Consider the following 21,188-nt stretch of genomic DNA (forward strand, 5'->3'; position numbering starts at 1 on the left):
ATCATATATTATTCTATCTTTTCATGGTACAAACAATTGATGAATTCAATTTTGGACAATCCATTTGAGTACTCAAAAGATCATATATTATTCTATCTTTTCATGGTACAAACAATTGATGAATTCAATTTTGGACAATCCATTTGAGTACTCAAAAGATCATATATTATTCTATCTTTTCATGGTACAAACAATTGATGAATTCAATTTTGGACAATCCATTTGAGTACTCAAAAGATCATATATTATTCTATCTTTTCATGGTACAAACAATTGATGAATTCAATTTTGGACAATCCATTTGAGTACTCAAAAGATCATATATTATTCTATCTTTTCATGGTACAAACAATTGATGAATTCAATTTTGGACAATCCATTTGAGTACTCAAAAGATCATATATTATTCTATCTTTTCATGGTACAAACAATTGATGAATTCAATTTTGGACAATCCATTTGAGTACTCAAAAGATCATATATTATTCTATCTTTTCATGGTACAAACAATTGATGAATTCAATTTTGGACAATCCATTTGAGTACTCAAAAGATCATATATTATTCTATCTTTTCATGGTACAAACAATTGATGAATTCAATTTTGGACAATCCATTTGAGTACTCAAAAGATCATATATTATTCTATCTTTTCATGGTACAAACAATTGATGAATTCAATTTTGGACAATCCATTTGAGTACTCAAAAGATCATATATTATTCTATCTTTTCATGGTACAAACAATTGATGAATTCAATTTTGGACAATCCATTTGAGTACTCAAAAGATCATATATTATTCTATCTTTTCATGGTACAAACAATTGATGAATTCAATTTTGGACAATCCATTTGAGTACTCAAAAGATCATATATTATTCTATCTTTTCATGGTACAAACAATTGATGAATTCAATTTTGGACAATCCATTTGAGTACTCAAAAGATCATATATTATTCTATCTTTTCATGGTACAAACAATTGATGAATTCAATTTTGGACAATCCATTTGAGTACTCAAAAGATCATATATTATTCTATCTTTTCATGGTACAAACAATTGATGAATTCAATTTTGGACAATCCATTTGAGTACTCAAAAGATCATATATTATTCTATCTTTTCATGGTACAAACAATTGATGAATTCAATTTTGGACAATCCATTTGAGTACTCAAAAGATCATATATTATTCTATCTTTTCATGGTACAAACAATTGATGAATTCAATTTTGGACAATCCATTTGAGTACTCAAAAGATCATATATTATTCTATCTTTTCATGGTACAAACAATTGATGAATTCAATTTTGGACAATCCATTTGAGTACTCAAAAGATCATATATTATTCTATCTTTTCATGGTACAAACAATTGATGAATTCAATTTTGGACAATCCATTTGAGTACTCAAAAGATCATATATTATTCTATCTTTTCATGGTACAAACAATTGATGAATTCAATTTTGGACAATCCATTTGAGTACTCAAAAGATCATATATTATTCTATCTTTTCATGGTACAAACAATTGATGAATTCAATTTTGGACAATCCATTTGAGTACTCAAAAGATCATATATTATTCTATCTTTTCATGGTACAAACAATTGATGAATTCAATTTTGGACAATCCATTTGAGTACTCAAAAGATCATATATTATTCTATCTTTTCATGGTACAAACAATTGATGAATTCAATTTTGGACAATCCATTTGAGTACTCAAAAGATCATATATTATTCTATCTTTTCATGGTACAAACAATTGATGAATTCAATTTTGGACAATCCATTTGAGTACTCAAAAGATCATATATTATTCTATCTTTTCATGGTACAAACAATTGATGAATTCAATTTTGGACAATCCATTTGAGTACTCAAAAGATCATATATTATTCTATCTTTTCATGGTACAAACAATTGATGAATTCAATTTTGGACAATCCATTTGAGTACTCAAAAGATCATATATTATTCTATCTTTTCATGGTACAAACAATTGATGAATTCAATTTTGGACAATCCATTTGAGTACTCAAAAGATCATATATTATTCTATCTTTTCATGGTACAAACAATTGATGAATTCAATTTTGGACAATCCATTTGAGTACTCAAAAGATCATATATTATTCTATCTTTTCATGGTACAAACAATTGATGAATTCAATTTTGGACAATCCATTTGAGTACTCAAAAGATCATATATTATTCTATCTTTTCATGGTACAAACAATTGATGAATTCAATTTTGGACAATCCATTTGAGTACTCAAAAGATCATATATTATTCTATCTTTTCATGGTACAAACAATTGATGAATTCAATTTTGGACAATCCATTTGAGTACTCAAAAGATCATATATTATTCTATCTTTTCATGGTACAAACAATTGATGAATTCAATTTTGGACAATCCATTTGAGTACTCAAAAGATCATATATTATTCTATCTTTTCATGGTACAAACAATTGATGAATTCAATTTTGGACAATCCATTTGAGTACTCAAAAGATCATATATTATTCTATCTTTTCATGGTACAAACAATTGATGAATTCAATTTTGGACAATCCATTTGAGTACTCAAAAGATCATATATTATTCTATCTTTTCATGGTACAAACAATTGATGAATTCAATTTTGGACAATCCATTTGAGTACTCAAAAGATCATATATTATTCTATCTTTTCATGGTACAAACAATTGATGAATTCAATTTTGGACAATCCATTTGAGTACTCAAAAGATCATATATTATTCTATCTTTTCATGGTACAAACAATTGATGAATTCAATTTTGGACAATCCATTTGAGTACTCAAAAGATCATATATTATTCTATCTTTTCATGGTACAAACAATTGATGAATTCAATTTTGGACAATCCATTTGAGTACTCAAAAGATCATATATTATTCTATCTTTTCATGGTACAAACAATTGATGAATTCAATTTTGGACAATCCATTTGAGTACTCAAAAGATCATATATTATTCTATCTTTTCATGGTACAAACAATTGATGAATTCAATTTTGGACAATCCATTTGAGTACTCAAAAGATCATATATTATTCTATCTTTTCATGGTACAAACAATTGATGAATTCAATTTTGGACAATCCATTTGAGTACTCAAAAGATCATATATTATTCTATCTTTTCATGGTACAAACAATTGATGAATTCAATTTTGGACAATCCATTTGAGTACTCAAAAGATCATATATTATTCTATCTTTTCATGGTACAAACAATTGATGAATTCAATTTTGGACAATCCATTTGAGTACTCAAAAGATCATATATTATTCTATCTTTTCATGGTACAAACAATTGATGAATTCAATTTTGGACAATCCATTTGAGTACTCAAAAGATCATATATTATTCTATCTTTTCATGGTACAAACAATTGATGAATTCAATTTTGGACAATCCATTTGAGTACTCAAAAGATCATATATTATTCTATCTTTTCATGGTACAAACAATTGATGAATTCAATTTTGGACAATCCATTTGAGTACTCAAAAGATCATATATTATTCTATCTTTTCATGGTACAAACAATTGATGAATTCAATTTTGGACAATCCATTTGAGTACTCAAAAGATCATATATTATTCTATCTTTTCATGGTACAAACAATTGATGAATTCAATTTTGGACAATCCATTTGAGTACTCAAAAGATCATATATTATTCTATCTTTTCATGGTACAAACAATTGATGAATTCAATTTTGGACAATCCATTTGAGTACTCAAAAGATCATATATTATTCTATCTTTTCATGGTACAAACAATTGATGAATTCAATTTTGGACAATCCATTTGAGTACTCAAAAGATCATATATTATTCTATCTTTTCATGGTACAAACAATTGATGAATTCAATTTTGGACAATCCATTTGAGTACTCAAAAGATCATATATTATTCTATCTTTTCATGGTACAAACAATTGATGAATTCAATTTTGGACAATCCATTTGAGTACTCAAAAGATCATATATTATTCTATCTTTTCATGGTACAAACAATTGATGAATTCAATTTTGGACAATCCATTAACATCAAAGCGTCTAAGAAAAATTATTATCATATTAGATACACATTAATCACAACCAAACAATCACAAGAAAGTGTAATGATATGTATGCTCCTAAAATCTATATGATTTGGATATAATATCTACCACTAACACTACTTCCATACAGAAAATCACTCATACCAACAGAGAAAATGAACTTACCACAAAAGCAACTTTCACACAAAAAATCACTTATATCAATGGAGAAAATAAATCTGTCACAAAAGAAACTTTCACGAAGATGCATATGTTATGACATGATGATGCGTTATCCAAATTAAATATTTTCACACAGTCCATTAAGATGCATATGTCATGACATAATGATGTTTTATCAAAATCAAATATTCTCATACAACCCACTAAAATCATGTCATATGTTTTACAAATCACTTATACAAAATCCCCGTGTTCAAAAATCACTAAGATCATATATCACATGTTTTTATCATGAAAATCTTATAATCATAAATAATTATTATAAAAATCAAAATTTTCACATTATATCATAAAGGTTAGTCTTTTCACCGCACATATCATGAAGAACATATATTTATAAACAACTATCACAAAATTCAAAGCTTTCACCACACATATCGTGAAAATCATATATTTGTAAAGAACTATAAAAAATGTCAAAATTTTCACCACACTTATCATGAAAATCATTTATCATAAAAAAGTATGATAAAAATCAAAATTTTAATCTCTTACATCATAAAAATTTAAGTTTTTATCACATACATATAAAAATTCAAACTTTTTTTACATATATCATAAAAATTTAAACTTTTTTCATATGTCACATAGAAATTCAAACTTTCTCACTTGTATCATAAAATTGAAACTTTCAACACATATAACATAAAATTTAAATTTTCTTCACATATACCACACATTTTCCAAATTTAAATCACACAATAACTTATGAAAGTTTATAATCCATATTTTAATTCTACAAGCCTCAATTTGTCATATTAATTCAGTTATTACTAAATACGACAATCGTCATGCGCAGCGAATTCTAGATGAATTGTCAGAAAATATGGGTTTCTCATTCATCTCACATTATAATATAGTTTTGAATTCAAATGTTCTCTCACATTTTAATTCTTGAGTAAAAGACTATTTTGGTCTCTGAGAGTTTTTGAGAGATCCAATTTAGTCGTTGAGAAAAATAAAAGCACTTTTTGATCCATAAAAAAAATAACCGGGCTAAATTAATCTCTAAGAAATTTTGAAAGACTCAATTAAGTCCTTAAAAAATTACAAACATGTTTTAATCCTTAAGAAAAATAAATCCGGACAATTTAGTTATTTGCTCAATTAAGAGAAAAATAAACGCTAGTGTTATTTCATCTAAAGAAACCATAAATTTAAGATAGAAACCCTTTTGATTCCATCGTGTTATGTGATTCTGAATGTGCGACTTTCGCTGTCTATGTCGTTTGTTTCAGAAGTTGCATTTTCTTCTTTATTCTCACATTTTTCTTCTTCGTCCTCGCGTTTCTAAAGATGTGATTTTGAAGGTGCGATTTCATGTACTGTTCATGTAATTTTTGCTTTATTGTTGCTATTTTATGTGAATTTTTTATTTGGCATTTGTGTGTTGGGGATATTTTGTTTATTATTGACAGGATTTTTGGTTCTTACTTTGTCATGTTGTAGTTTTTTTCGTTCTTGTTCGTTGCTATTTTATATGAATTTCTTGTTCAAAATTAAGTGACAAGCACAAATCAGGTCAACAAATTAGAAGAAATTAGTTGGGTAAGAATAGGATCACAGGCTACTACCTTTTATTTTAGATGTTACGTTTTGGATCATTTTGGATACCGTTGTGGTTTAATTTGGATATTATTGATGTTGTTTTTTAAATTATATTATAATTTAGTGAATTTTTTTGTTGCAGGAATTAAATTATTCATTTAATTATTGTTAGGGACTTAATTGTCTATTTTTAATTATTATCAAGGACCTAATTGTCCTTTTTTTATATAGAAATTACACGTGGGAAAATCAAGTTGACGAGTCATCAGACAAATTAGTAAAAAAAATCTCAATTTTTTAACTGTGGTTCACATAAAGACTAATTTGATCCAATTTATTTTCTCTTATGGACTAAAAAGTGTTTTTATTTTTCTCAAGGACTAAAGTGAGTCTTTAAGAATTTCTCACGGACTAAAATGGACATTTACTCTTAATTATTTAAAATTCTATTTAATTAATAAAATAATATATTATAAAATTTAGGATATTACAATTTAGTGTGTGACTAATCTACTATGAGTCAATCATTTCCATATTTTCAAAGCTCTTACCATAAAATAATAATGTGATTGGTGCATCGTCTTTAGACATAGTGACTATACCACGAAAACTATTTTTGTTGCTCGTCAAATCGAGTTGGAATTTGTCCTCTAAGATTTTGATAGCAAGAGAAAACCATTTGATACTAAGTTTTGGTAACTAGCTCAAATAAATACTGCAAGAATTTTTTAGAGCTTGTGCAAAAGATTTTAATAAGAGATGGGGAATATTGACTAACATAGTTTTAGTGGTTGTTTTAATCCTTGCAGCCGTCGAGTCACGAAAAACGGGCCATGGGAGTGGTGAATTTCTTATAGCTGCCATTGACCATAACAACCACGACAAAGCAATCAAAACACATGAATCTCAACACACAAATCAAAATCAAGAAACTCAAATCAAAATCAATAACGCGGAATAAATCAGGAACGTGAATTGAATCAAAATAACACGAAACATGAATTAAACACGCATATTAGACAACCAGTTGCAGAACATTGACGATGGTTGAATAAAAAATCAGTAAACAATGATGGTTGAATAAAAAATCAGTAAACAATGAATTCGATTGTGATAAACAAAATGCCAAAAGAGAGCAAATTGAAGATCAAATCAATGAGAGGTAAGTAAAGTTTGATTAAAATTTGTTATTTGTTAAGTTTCGAACTTGGATTCTCTTAAATGATTTATCGTTAATTGAAACCCATTATTCACTTGAACTAAATCATTTAGTTGGATATGATTGACAAATAAACTTTATGTTAAACATGGTGCGAAACAAGATAAAGAAGTATTTGAATTGTGTTTTTAAAAACCTTTTACTTTAAAAATAAGGTCTTGAAGATTTTTTTTCTTTCAAAACCAATATGTTAAAATATTTTTTGAAAAAGTAATTTCACAAAAAAATTTCTTCAAATACGGATGTTGGAGAAGGAAAATATCACACACAAACTTTTATCTTAGTTCACTATCGACTTAGTAGCTATGTCTACTCTTCTTGTTATGGAGATACATTTCCTTCTTCACTTAAGGACTCAGTCCACTAAATCAATTGATTTACACCATCAGAGTCCACTTTTATCAACCTAACTATACTACGGTCTTCCTAAATTCGACTAAGTAAAATTAAGTCGCTGAGTATCCACTCACGCATAATAAGTTAGTATGGTCAAACATGTAAGGAAAATAAAGAGTCACTACTAAATCAAGTTACACAATTGGTAAAATATTTGAAATAATACAATTAGATAACTTTCAACAAAATAATAAAAAAAAATTAGCGCAAAATGCACAATGATAAAGTTTCAAATAAAGTATGAGATAGTTTGAGCGTATTTCATTGGTTTTTAGTGATATTTTTTTATTAACTTGTGTCACTATTCGATTTCAAAAGTTCTTGTGTATTTTTCTTACATATTCAAAACTTATGATCGATGTAATATATATTCAAACAAAAATATTTTCGTTGAATGATTTTATGACCTTGCTTTTTAGAACCAAAAACACTAACGTCCCAATCATGTACGATGTTGAAATTTTTTGGAGAACTAGAGACTAGTGTAAATATGGAGGACTGAAAATATAAAGCATTAATTGCGCTTTATCTTGAAGAAACATTTTGCCAAGATTAATTAATATAAGATTACTATCAATCATGGTTATAAGGTTGCTCATACTAGGTTTGTAAAAATATTTCCAGTTTAAGTTGTACGTAAAGGTATTTCTATTCATGTCACAAAACAATACCAACAACAAAATGTAGATTCCTAACATCAGCAAAATTCTTTATTTTTTTGAGTCATGGGATCTTCATAATTAATTACCAAATAAATTAGTCGAATGTAACAACTTCAATACTTGGTATTTCATTTATGACACAAATAATCATTTACAATAATTGAATTTTTTAGAGAAATACATGTTAGATAATTGATTAGTAGTCACCTTGCTTGAAAATGGCTCATTACACAAAAAAATGATTACCCCAAAATAGTTATTGATTTTTCCGTAGTAGGTGGTCAAAATATTCATTTTTTTTTTTGGTTCAAAAACAATTGGGAGAGTGTATTGTCTCATGCTTTACGAATAATTTGACTTTAGGACTTCTATCGGAGAAGAGTTTGTATTAATTAAACCAAAAACTTTAGCACTCTAATTTGACCTAAAAAATTATTTGTCTTATATAATATATAAAAATTTCACACTCAAGAAAAACATTTCAGTGTTGAAACATTTTCATTTAATTATAGATAGAAAATTAAATATGAGATGTCTATTTTTTATTGTTCATTCTGTGTATTTTTTAAAAAAGAAATCACTCAGAAAATAACAAAGTATCCATGATTATAATTAAACGTTGAATATTTTTCTAAGAAAAAGTTTATCCATTACATTGTTGTTCTATCACTTTAAAGTATTTGTTATCTAAATTACTTCAATTATTATTTATCTTTAATCTTCTAAATACATTCTTAATTATTTTTTCCATAAAAAATTATAAGTATTACACAACTATTTAGGCAAATTATGTAAATTTATACCAATCAAAATAATTAAGCTTTAAAACATTAAAAAAATTATAATACAAATAAAATATAGTTTTCTAATAAAAGTGTTATTATTAGTTTTTAAATATCTTATGTAAAATTTTATTTTAGACTTCAATAAACATTAGGTTAGTCCTTTTATATTACAATCAATTTGGATACTCAAAAGATCATATAATATTCTATCTTTTCATGGTACAAACAATTGATGAATTCAATTTTGGACAATCCATTTGAGTACTCAAAAGATCATATATTATTCTATCTTTTCATGGTACAAACAATTGGAGAATTCCATTTTGAAATAAAATTAAAGACTTTAGAAGACTTTCAACGACATTGAACGTATTTGATGAAAACTTAAAGGTTTAGTTTAGAGGGTTTATGAAATAGAAAATTGGTTATGAAATTGATTGACTTCATTATTTGAATATGTTATTACATGATTGATGTTTTTTGAATTGTTTAAATCGCCTCTTCCTCTTTATTAATAGATAAGACATCATCTCATAATATCGTTAACATTAGACATTTTTTAAATTGCGACACTATCAACGTAACTAGTAATAACACATATCTATAATAAATAAAAAATAGTGTTTAGAAAAAGTTGTGACTTAAGAATAAAATGTCCCTGTTTATTTTTTCTGGACTTAAAATATAGTTTTTTTAGACTAAATTAAATCTTAGATTCATTTTTAGAGAATAAAACTAGGCTTCACTTTTTATAGGTCAGTTTTTTTTTGCTCCCTATAACATGGTCATTTTTTAATTTTAGTAATTAGATGATGTGAGACATGACATGTTATATTAGATTTTGTGTCACATAACAATGAATTTTTATATCAGCATTCAATAGGTGGTTGTCTTATAGTAGAGACAACAAATAAAATAATATATAATTATAGGAAACAAATTAAAAAATGTAAATTAAAAGAATTAAAAAAAATAACTTTTATATAAATTTTTAATTTCAGCTACTACATATGCAAAATTTTCAATACCATAAAATAATGAATTTTTCTTATTTATCATCAATTTTTATCTATAGTAAAAATTATCTTTGAATTGTTTTCTTTATTTTTATTTTACATACTATAAAAAAATTCATCTCATCGTAATTAAAGTTCAAAGTTCATCTGTACATACTTTATCATATAATTCATCAATAAAAAATTCTTACAATACATAATAAAAAAGACTAAGTATTCGTTATAAGATATTGATCACAAAGTAGTATGGCACTTCTTTTTAACAAAAATTCACATTCTTGATATACAGGAGAATACTTATTTTTTACTTTTATTTTTAAATCATTATTCTCAATCACGTTAATATTTATAGTCTATATAATACTGATTTTTCAAATTAAATGGCATTAGATATCAATACAATATCAAGTAATTATATTTAATTATTTTTATTTCTTAAAATAATTATCGATATTGACAAGTCAATATCATTTTTGAAATTTATGTCCGTATTTTTCATCGGTCAGTATAGGATATTATGTGGTCACATTTTTCATAAGTCAATATAGTATATATTTTTAGTCAAACAAATAATATTGTTCAATTTGGGTGAAGCTTGATTTGTAAAGATTATTATTATTAGGTTAAATAACATTTCTAGTCCATTAGTTTAATTTCAGTTAACGTTTTAGTCATTTGTCTTTTTTTTTTCTTTTCAGATTTGGTTATTTATTTTAATTTTAAGTGACAATTTGATATTTTATATGTTAAAATGTCAACAATGTTATTCTGTATTTTACAAAAATTTAAAAATTTAAAAATTTAAAAAATTCATCAAAATTTTCAAACAAATTTCCATATAATTAATTATCATCTTTAATATAATGCTAATTTCATCAAATGCATAACTCAAATATTAAAATAAACTCATATTTTCATCTACAACAACGTCAAATTTATCAAATAAAGAATAAAAATATGAGTTTATTTAAATATTTGAATTATGAATTTGATGAAATTTACATTATATTGAAGATGATAATCAAATGCATAACTCAAATATTAAAATAAGCTCATATTTTCATCTACAGCAGCGTCAAATTCATCAAATAATAAAGATTAAACATATGAGTTTATTTAAAGATTTGAATTATGAAGTTTACATTATATTGAAGATGATAATTAATTTTATAGGTTTTATTTGAAAATTTTGATAATTTTTTAAATTTTTGTAAAAAAAAAGGATAACACTATTGACATTTTAAAACATAAAAAATCAAATTATCACTTAAAATTAAAATAAATGACTAAATCGAGAAAACAAATAAAAAACTAAAAATTGAGTTAAAGGATAGCAGGTGTTATTTTACCTTATTATTATTATTATTATTATTATTATTATTATTATTATTATTATTATTATTATTATTATTATTATTATATAATTTAAGAAATTGATCAAATAATTTAGTGCAAAATCTCTTGTCTAGCCTCCGCGATGACTTATTCTCACATTTAGCATTAAACTAAGATGAATCCATTGTTGTGGGGTTAAATTTATTGGTGCATATTTATAACAACAAATATTAAGTACCAATCAAGACCATATTAATTGTCATTCATAATAATGAACATTCTAGTTTTTGGAATGTGTATTGTATGATTTTGTTATTGATTAACTATGAGAATATGTGTATTCATAAACTTTAAGATGAAATAATATTTTTTAAATAGTAATGACAATAAAAATTGAGAAAATAACTTCACTTCATTAAAAATAGGCTAAATTACACCCTTAACTTAATTTCACGTAGCGTTTTAGTCCTTTATTTTTTTTTCCCGATTTAGTCCTTTATTCCTAATAATATCAAATAAAGTATGAAAATATGAGTTTATTTGAAGATTTGCGTTACGGATTTGATGAAATTTGTATTATATTGAAGAATATAATTAATTTTATGAGTTTTGATTGAATTTTTTTTTGAACTTTTGTTTAAAAAAGGATAACGTTGTTGAAATTTTAAAACATAAAATATCAAATTGTCATTTAAAATTAAAATAAAGGACTAAGTCGAAAAAAAAAAGATAAAGAACTAAAACATTACCTAAAATTAAGTTAAGGGACCACGAATGTAATTTAGTCTTAAAAATAATATGTACTGTAGAAAAAGTGGATATAAATTAAAAAAAAAAAAAAAAATTCATTACATTGCAGTGATGATACATTGAATGTGTCATAGTTGAAGTTATAAGTTGTCTTTTTATTTTTCACCTTGTAATTTATATATATATATATATATATATATATATAGATATTGGTTCATATAATTAGATTTTATGTTTTTGTCTTATCACGTAGCAACAATCCATTATACTAATGTGACAACTTATAACTGTATAATACTAAAATTCCACTTATGTGGATATGACACATTATTTAATTAAACGACTTAAAGATATAAAAAACTAAAACAAAAGAAATTATAAATTATATCGATCAAATTTAAAAAAATATGTTATGAAAATAAACTTAGAAAATAACAATTTTTAATATATTTAATTTAAAATTTAAATTTAATTTAATTTTTTTTATATATTTTATTTACATATTTGGACAATTTTTGTATCGACCGGAGTAAAACAATATTCCAATATAAAATGAAAATGAATATATAATGTTAGAACATGTCACGCCGCATAGCATTGGTAAGTTATGTTGAAAGTCCCTAAATAAATGGAACCACTTTGTCCATTCCAACACGTACAACAAGAAATCTCCATCTCAAAGTGTTGTGTTTTAGAGTTTTATTACTCTCTCTCTCTCTCTCTCTCTCTCTCTCTCTACGCTTCTATGTTGTTGTTTTAGACGTGGACGCTTCCTCCATCACAAACACAGGTTTGTCCCTCTTAATTCATCATCATTAGTCTGATCTACTAAATTACTATCTTCATTCTCATTAACTCTAACCTAACACTCTTCTTCACATGCATGTTACTTTCCTTTTTCTTTATTTTCCGTTTTCAATCTTTAACAAAACCATTACTTTCTCCTCTTTTTAACAAAATAAATCTGTTTCTTTTCTTTCCCTTTTCAAGCGTTTTTTTCTTAACACACACATCTCTAAATAATTCGATAATACTTTTTTAAATTAAATTTTATTATAATCCATTTTTTCAGCTCAAATCATCTCTATACTTTGATTTTTATCCTGGCCAATTCAACTTTTTTTTTCTTGATCGTGGTTTTTTTTTTTGTTTCTAATATGTTCTTGTTTAAGACTTTATAATAATTTTTTTTTGACAAAAACTTTATAATAGTAGTTGGTCATTATCTTCGATGTTTTTTATGCTAATGTTGGTCTACAATATTTTTCCTAGTTTTGGTCATTTAATAATTGATTTCTTAATTGATGCGTAACTCGTTTGATTTAGAAAGTAGAAACTGCAATTTATTGTATAATTAATATCACTTAGAAAAGTGGAGTACAAATTGGTCGAAAGAAATTTATTGAATTTTAATTAATATTTGATGTTTGATTCAACAGAAACTATATTCAAGGGCTAAGATTATTCACAAGATACATGAAAAGGGTCTAATTTGGAGGCAACAATTTTGTATTTTTTTTTATGTTGAGTTGGAAATTGATGTTGCAATGATGATTCATGGTATGTAGAATGTATCCATGATGATGACGATGATGGGAATCTTAAACATGGAAAAGAAATGGTTATTTCCTTTAATTGTTACCTCTGCTTTTTGTATGCTTTTTCTAGCAACATCCTTTAACATGGGTCTTGTCTCTTCAATTCACTCCATCAATTCACTCTTCTTTTTTCTACCATCACACTCACATAGAAACCAAACCTCACTTGCTTTTGTGGAGAGAAAGATTTCTCCCGCCCCGGCTCCCAATAGGCCTTCGATCCCTCGGTTCGCTTATTTGATTTCCGGCTCCAAAGGTGACTTGGAGAAGCTTTGGAGAACTCTTCTTGCGCTTTACCATCCATTGAATCATTATGTTGTTCATTTAGACCTCGAGTCGCCGTTGGAGGAAAGATTGGAACTTGCTTCTAGAATTGAAAAACAGCATATTTTCAATGAGGTTGGGAATGTGTTTGCTATCACTAAAGCCAATATGGTTACTTACCGTGGACCGACGATGGTTGCGAATACTCTTCATGCTTGTGCTATTTTGCTTAAGAGAAGTAGAGATTGGGATTGGTTTATTAATCTTAGTGCTTCCGATTATCCTCTTGTTACTCAAGATGGTTAGTATTATTGTTTCTTAATAGTATTTTGTTCTGATTCATTCAAACTTTTAATGATTCTTAGACTTATAGGTGTGTATGATTTTGCAGATCTACTATATACATTCTCAAGTTTAGATAGAAACCTTAACTTCATGGAGCACACGAGTCGGTTAGGATGGAAGTTGTAAGTTTTTCTTCTATCATTCTCTGTAGATTAAATAACTTGACATGTAAATAATGAACTATTTTTTCTTTATGATGATATATATGATTCCTTGATGTATACATGATGAATTGGACCATATTGTGCAGGGATAAACGAGCAATGCCGTTAATAATAGACCCGGGGCTTTACGAGTCAAAGAAGTCTGATGTATTTTGGGTTAATCCTAAGCGAACTTTGCCAACTGCATTTAAACTATTCACTGGTTGGTTTTCTCCTTCACTCCTTTATCTCTTTGGCTATTATAATAATTGTTGTGATTGATCACTTTTTTAAGGGTTACTTATACAAATTTGGAGAACTGTGATCTAATAGCATTTAACTAGTTATTATGTGTTGTAGTTGTAGATGCTACTTTCTTATACCTAGGAAACAGGTTCTTTAGGCACAATTATAATACAGAAATGTGATTTGAACATTAATTTGGGACGACAAAATTCGACTACTTGTTAAATGGTTAATGCAGTTCACACACGTGGTTAACGCAGTTCATTGAGTGATGAATGAGTATATCAAGATTTAATAACTCATTAACCATCAGTTGAACTTAATAACCACGATTTCAGTTGTTCCAACTACAGGGTAGATTTGAACACTTGAAAATGAAGGTTTATCACACTTAAATTTGTGGTTCATAAATGCGTTATGAATTTAAAAAGTTGTGGAACTTTGTTGTCCTAAATTGATGTTCAACTAACATTTATGTTACAATATATGCATGTGTGTGTAATTTCAAAAACAAGTGTCTTTCAAATCTGTGAAGTGTGCTTGTTTCATGAAAGATTCTCCTTTTAGACAAACAAGAGGCCATTCTTTTACTTCTTGGACAGGGGAGTGAAGATTAGTCAATCTTATATAGCACTCACACTTTAGATTGAAGGCGCGTTTGGTGTCTGACACAACACTGACACATGTGGCGACATTCAATTGCTTCTACTTTTTCTAATTATTACCGAATTTGACATGTTAGCGTTGTGTCTGGGATTCATAAGCCATAAGTCAAACAATTGCTTTTCGATGATTATTTTTACGAATTAATGTTGCTTCATTGCAGGTTCAGCATGGATGGTTTTATCACATGAATTTGTGGAATTTGTTGTATGGGGTTGGGATAATCTCCCAAGAACCCTACTCATGTACTACACAAATTTTCTCTCTTCCCCGGAAGGCTACTTTCAAACTGTCGCGTGCAACGTGCCGGAATTATCGAAAACCCTTGTTAACAGTGACTTACATTATATTTCGTGGGACATCCCTCCTAAACAGCACCCTCACGTCCTTAACATAAACGACACGGAAAAAATGATTGCGAGTGGCGCCGCCTTTGCTAGAAAATTCATGCAAGACGATCCAGCCATGGACTTAATCGATAAAACATTACTACGTAGGAGAAATGGACTATTCTCTTTCGGTGGTTGGTGCTCCGGTAAACCAAAATGTACCGAGGTCGGGAACATTTATAAACTCAAACCCGGTCCAGGGTCTCAAAGGCTTCAACAACTTCTAGCCGGACTAACGTCGAAGGCTAAATCGGGTGAGGATCAGTGTACATAAATCATGTTGGGAATTTTCATGATTGGAGATTGATGAAGGTTATTTTTTATAGCCAAAGTATGTTATTCATGCACCTAGATGGAGTAAGGTTGAAATGCAATTGCATTTCATATTCATAATATAAGATTGGTGATCATTAAATTCAAGGCATTGACTTAGCTATTGGCTATAGTTGCCACTATATAAATGGCATTAGGATCATCTTTTATTTTTGTAGGTCCTTTTATCACATAGAGGTTACATGATTTTTTGGCAGCATCATGGTCAAGGAATGTTATAATTTTTTTCATCATTTTTGTTACTTTATACACCAAGCTTCATGAGTCGTGATCTTTTTGCTCAATTAGCCATAAACTATGCAAGATATTTACCTAATTGCAATACAAAATTATCGCCATCAAGAATGTGGATTATTTATTTTATTTTAATGTTTAGTGGCCATGATTGTTCATTATCAACAATCCAAGGAAAATCACAATCCTGAGATTGTGCGGTTGTTAAATGATGTATGACTAGTCATGCTCTAGCATTTATCTTGAACGATTTTTTTATTATTGAATAAATTTTGTGAGTTTTTCTTTTTTTATTTTACAAATTTTGAGTTTCTCTTCTTGCTACAAAATTTTTGTTTAAAATTTCAACAATCAGAAATGTCCGTCTATTATGTTAATTTTTATAATTGAAATAATGACTTAAATAACACATATTAAATAAAAATACAACAAAATAGATATGTATTATGTATTGAACTAACATTAATTAAATCACTGTCTTATTTATAAAGACGAAAAGAATCACAAATTATTATTTTTTGAAGAGTATTATCAATTGATATTAAATTTTTTTGATATTATTATTTTAAGTTATTCGTTGAAACAAGTCTACAACTTTCAACCGCCAGATGTTTTAATGTCATAAGTGAAGATGTATAATCAAAATATATTTTGATTCTAAAACATTTGATTTGATTCGATGTTACTTTAATACTCTCAAACAAGATTGTTGGATTTAACAATATGCAGTGGTTCCTTCTCCATTCACTACCATCAATTAGATTCAATCCATTAACAAGTTATTCTGTATAGCACGTGAATTAGATGGATTTATTGTTGAATGAATTGTGGATATATGATGAAAGAGAAATGCTTAGTAGTGCGACAATACTTTCGTGAAAATTCCATGAACAAGTATATATGCTTTTTAATAACCGTTCCCTTAATTCAAACATATGCCACATTCACTTTTTTAATTCTTGTTCCACTTTTCTTTTTCTTACTGTAAATCCAGATGTAAATGAAGCAGGGGCGTCTAATATGAACCTATAAAAAATATCTAAAGGTAGAATTTAACAAAAAATGAATTTTATAACAATAAAAAAAATAGAGGATAATTGTAATATTTTATTAAAAATTACAAAAAATAATGAGATTTACTTTTTGGACCGGAACTATGTTTTGACACTTCCTTAAAATACATGTTTTAGTTCAAAAAGAAAATTAAAAGACTTAATTTAGTTTCTAAAAAATTAAAAGAAACATTAACTGTGTCCTTGACAAAAAAAAAACTGGATCAATCTAGTCCCTACCAAAATTACAATAAAAAAGTCATTAATGATAATAATAAGTAGACAATTTGCTCTACAAATAATTAAAAAGAGACAATTTAATCTATATAAAAAGGTCCACAAATAATTTATTATTTAAAGACTAAATTCTCTCTTTTTAATTGTTATTGGTTACTAAATTTCCTCTTTCTAATTGTTGTTGGAAACTAAATTGGTCATACCTAATTATCGTTATGGGTCAATTGTCCTTTTATAACTGCAAATAGAAATTAAGTTGTCTCAATTTATTTTTTCAACGATTAAAAATTGTTTTTATTTTTTGTAAAAATTAATTACTTTTTATAAGAAATTAAATTAGAACTTATTATTTTTTTAAAACTAAAATAAATCTTCATCCAAAATATAATGTACTATAACTTCTTAAGTAATGGAATTCTATATAGTACGATAAAAAAATTCACGAATAAATTACAAAGGCTACTAAGTTGTTAAGTTGCAAAAATTAATCATACATCAAATGAGTTAAAATAATTAAATCAATATAAAAATAAAACATATATCTTTTTTTATTAATGTTTTTTATGTATAATAAATATTTTTCTGAAAAAATAACTGACCTTTAAATATACGCGTCAATGCATGTAACTACATTTAGAGGATTCTACATGCACCCCTACGTTTAAACACGTCACACGCTCAATCAACGTAAAAATACAATTTTGTCTTTTAATTTTTTTAACTTCTTATTTTTTCACCTTTCTTTCTAAAATATTCGAAAGTTTTTAAATGACAATTTCCAGAATTTTTGAAACTTTCGAACAATTCAAAACTTCCAAAATAGAAAATTCTAGAATTTTCGAGAATTTTCAAAAATTTCAAATTCAAAACTTTCAAAATAGAAAAGTTTCGAAACTTCCCACATTTAAAAACTTTCAAAACTTTCCATATTTGAAAACTTTAGAAACTTTTTAAATTTTCGAAATGTTTTCCTTATTTCGAAAATTTTCAGATTTGGAAACTTTCGAAATTTAATCCTTATTTGAAAATTTGAAACTTCCGAAACTATCGATTTTAAAACTTATTATAAATTGTTAAAAGAATAAAATTATCATGTGTCTTAAGGGAGACATGTTTATGTAGAGGGTGCATGGTAGTACCCTCCTGCATTTCATGTTATTTCGTGAGCAATATATCCACATTATATAACACTTCTCATAATTAATTTGTCACCCTTACGTTGGACCAATTTTAGAATCTAAATATATATAAAAGTGATTTAACCTTTTTATGAAAAAAATGAAAGTCATATAAATATAATTTTGATTATTGCAACTAGTAGTTATTTGAGTAATTGTATAGTCAATCATTTCGTAAAGTCAAAATTAGGTTCCAAGACATGAAGCGAATATTGCACGAACATGAACATGGACAAACTCATTCGCACGTCTCTGACGACTCACTAATAATAATTGAAGAGGAAAAATAAATGTACTTTATTCACACTAGCTAGCATCCAGAGAGGAGGGGGCTTTTCTATTGCACTTCTGTCCCGTTTTATAAACACAAAACTACGATCAGAAGCAAATAAATGAATCCTTGATTTAATTTTTAGGTCTTGAATTCAATTTGTATAGAAAATAAATCTTCGCTAATTTTTAATAGTGAAAAAAAAGAGGGCAAAAAAATGGTCTTGGGTTCAACTTGTATAAAAGATAAAATTTCACTCATTTTCAATAGTGAAAAAAGAAGAGTAAAAAAATCGTAAATAACAATATCGGCCAGAGAGTATACAAAATAAATTTAATGTGTCTATTTTATATGGAGATATTCTTAAAATATTATTTGTACAAATCTAATTTTTCTTCTCATGAGTGCTTATAATTAGTGATAAAGGGAGTATTGATCATATTGTACTAAAAAAAACTTATGTTAATCATAAATCGTAATTTCTATTTTATTTTAAATATTTGGGTTCAAATAGACCAAATATCTAGATGCACTTGGACCCAACAATCTCTAAGTGTGAGTCACCTGCATCACTAGACTTGATTCACACTAAGATATCACTCTTGCTCTCCACTAAGCCGATACAACTTGTTGGGGAGTCTGGAGGAACACCAGGAGTAGTAACAGACCAAATATTCAAATTCCTAAGAGAACTTGACATTATATCTCAACCTAAGATCTTAAGACAATGATATATGAGTCACATATCTTATATATCCAAAAATGTATAATGATGATTTATTTTCCTATGAGCAATTTCTTGAGAGTTTCAAATGGTTATTGTCCAAGTTATACATGAATAAGTATTTTGCAAGCTTGTTTGAATGTTATAAAAAAAAGGTGTTAGTTGTGTTCCTTTGTGTGTTTTTAATCGACTACATAATGAAACAATTTCACATCTCTATATCTGGTGTCACTGGTCAAAACAAATTTAATTTGCTTCTCCTTTAGGGTTTGGTTTTTAATTTGCATGATTCTAATAACGTATCATTTCATCAATGGTTGAATAGAAATATTATTGATGCAAATGATAATGTTATTGTGTATGTGTGGTCTTGTGTTATGAAATATAGTGTTCTAAAAATAACAAATGTTTTGAGCGACTGATGTTGATGTGGCTATCATTGTTCAAAAGGATCAAAGATCTATTGTTAATTTTAAGAGTGCTAGTGCAGTATTGTTAGATATGTTAAGTGGATGTCTCATTTTGTCTATATATGATGTTCGTTGGACACCTCTAGTGGTTGCTATATAAGCTTAATGTTGATTTCCTAAGTCCGGTAGAGGGAGTTAAGTGGAGTATTTATGTTGTATTGAGAGATACTTATGGTGTAGTGGTTGTTATTAGCTTATGACAAATTATTTCATTACCAAATTCAGAGGTAGCAAAAGCTTTAGCTATGCAGTACGGTTTGAAATTTATAAAAGATTGTTTATTTTATAGCAGAATCAGATGCTTCAAACGTGGTCATGAAGTTAAACGCACTCATCGACAATCTTTTACCTATGGTAATTCTATTATTGAGGATTTTATTAATTTTAATGTTCAATTACGGGTTTTTTATTTAAAAATCCATTTATTTTTTTTTAAATACCAATCTGCCCTAGTTTAAAAAAAAAATACCAGAATGCCCTACTTTTTGGCATCAGTAGCAGGTCGCATCATGGGCCTGCGACTTCCTGAAAGGCCTTCTTTTTTTGCAGAAGCAGGTCGCATCCTGGGCCTGCGACTTCCTGAAAGGCCTTTTTTTTTTTTGCAGAAGCAGGTCGCATCCTGGGCCTGCGACTTCCTGAAAGGCCTATTTTTGTTCCTCAGTACATGGTCGCATCCTGGGGATGCGACCTCCTACTACTACGTAATTTTTTTTTTTTGATAATAATAATAATAATGGGTATAATAATAAAAAATAATAATAATAATAATTTTAATAATAATAATAATAAAAAGAAAATTCGATTAATAAAATAAAAATACTTTTATTATTTAATATATTCAATAATTTATTTTAATATTATATATTCTTTGATTGTTGAATTTTGTTATTTATTATTAGGTATATTATATTGGATATATTATATTTATTATTATTAAATATTTTAAAAATAATTATAACATTAAAAAATACAAAATATTGTTATAAATAATTAAAA

The 21,188-nt window shown here is 27.0% G+C and overlaps 1 protein-coding gene across 1 annotated transcript; it reads left to right on the plus strand.

Annotated features, from left to right (window-relative positions):
- The first annotated feature begins 12,693 nt into the window (after window positions 1-12,693).
- Window positions 12,694-16,222, plus strand: LOC101489552 (beta-glucuronosyltransferase GlcAT14A-like). Its single transcript, XM_004487655.4, has 5 exons — window positions 12,694-12,835; window positions 13,485-14,208; window positions 14,299-14,374; window positions 14,503-14,618; window positions 15,468-16,222. Exons 2-5 carry the CDS (start codon window positions 13,623-13,625, stop codon window positions 15,965-15,967), a joined length of 1,278 nt encoding a protein of 425 aa, XP_004487712.1. The 5' UTR covers window positions 12,694-12,835; window positions 13,485-13,622; the 3' UTR covers window positions 15,968-16,222.
- The last annotated feature ends 4,966 nt before the right edge of the window (window positions 16,223-21,188 follow it).

This window comes from Cicer arietinum, chromosome 1 (assembly GCF_000331145.2).
Source record: "Cicer arietinum cultivar CDC Frontier isolate Library 1 chromosome 1, Cicar.CDCFrontier_v2.0, whole genome shotgun sequence".
Taxonomy (NCBI): Eukaryota; Viridiplantae; Streptophyta; class Magnoliopsida; order Fabales; family Fabaceae; genus Cicer; species Cicer arietinum.

What these genes read in the sequence shown, in the direction of transcription:
- LOC101489552 (XM_004487655.4), top strand. Translation starts at nt 13,623, where the DNA reads ATGATGATGACGATGATGGGAATCTTAAACATGGAAAAGAAATGGTTA. An exon ending in TCCTCTTGTTACTCAAGATG is followed by an intron (nt 14,209 to 14,298) that starts GTTAGTATTATT and finishes ATGATTTTGCAG; the next exon opens with ATCTACTATATACATTCTCA. An exon ending in AGTCGGTTAGGATGGAAGTT is followed by an intron (nt 14,375 to 14,502) that starts GTAAGTTTTTCT and finishes CATATTGTGCAG; the next exon opens with GGATAAACGAGCAATGCCGT.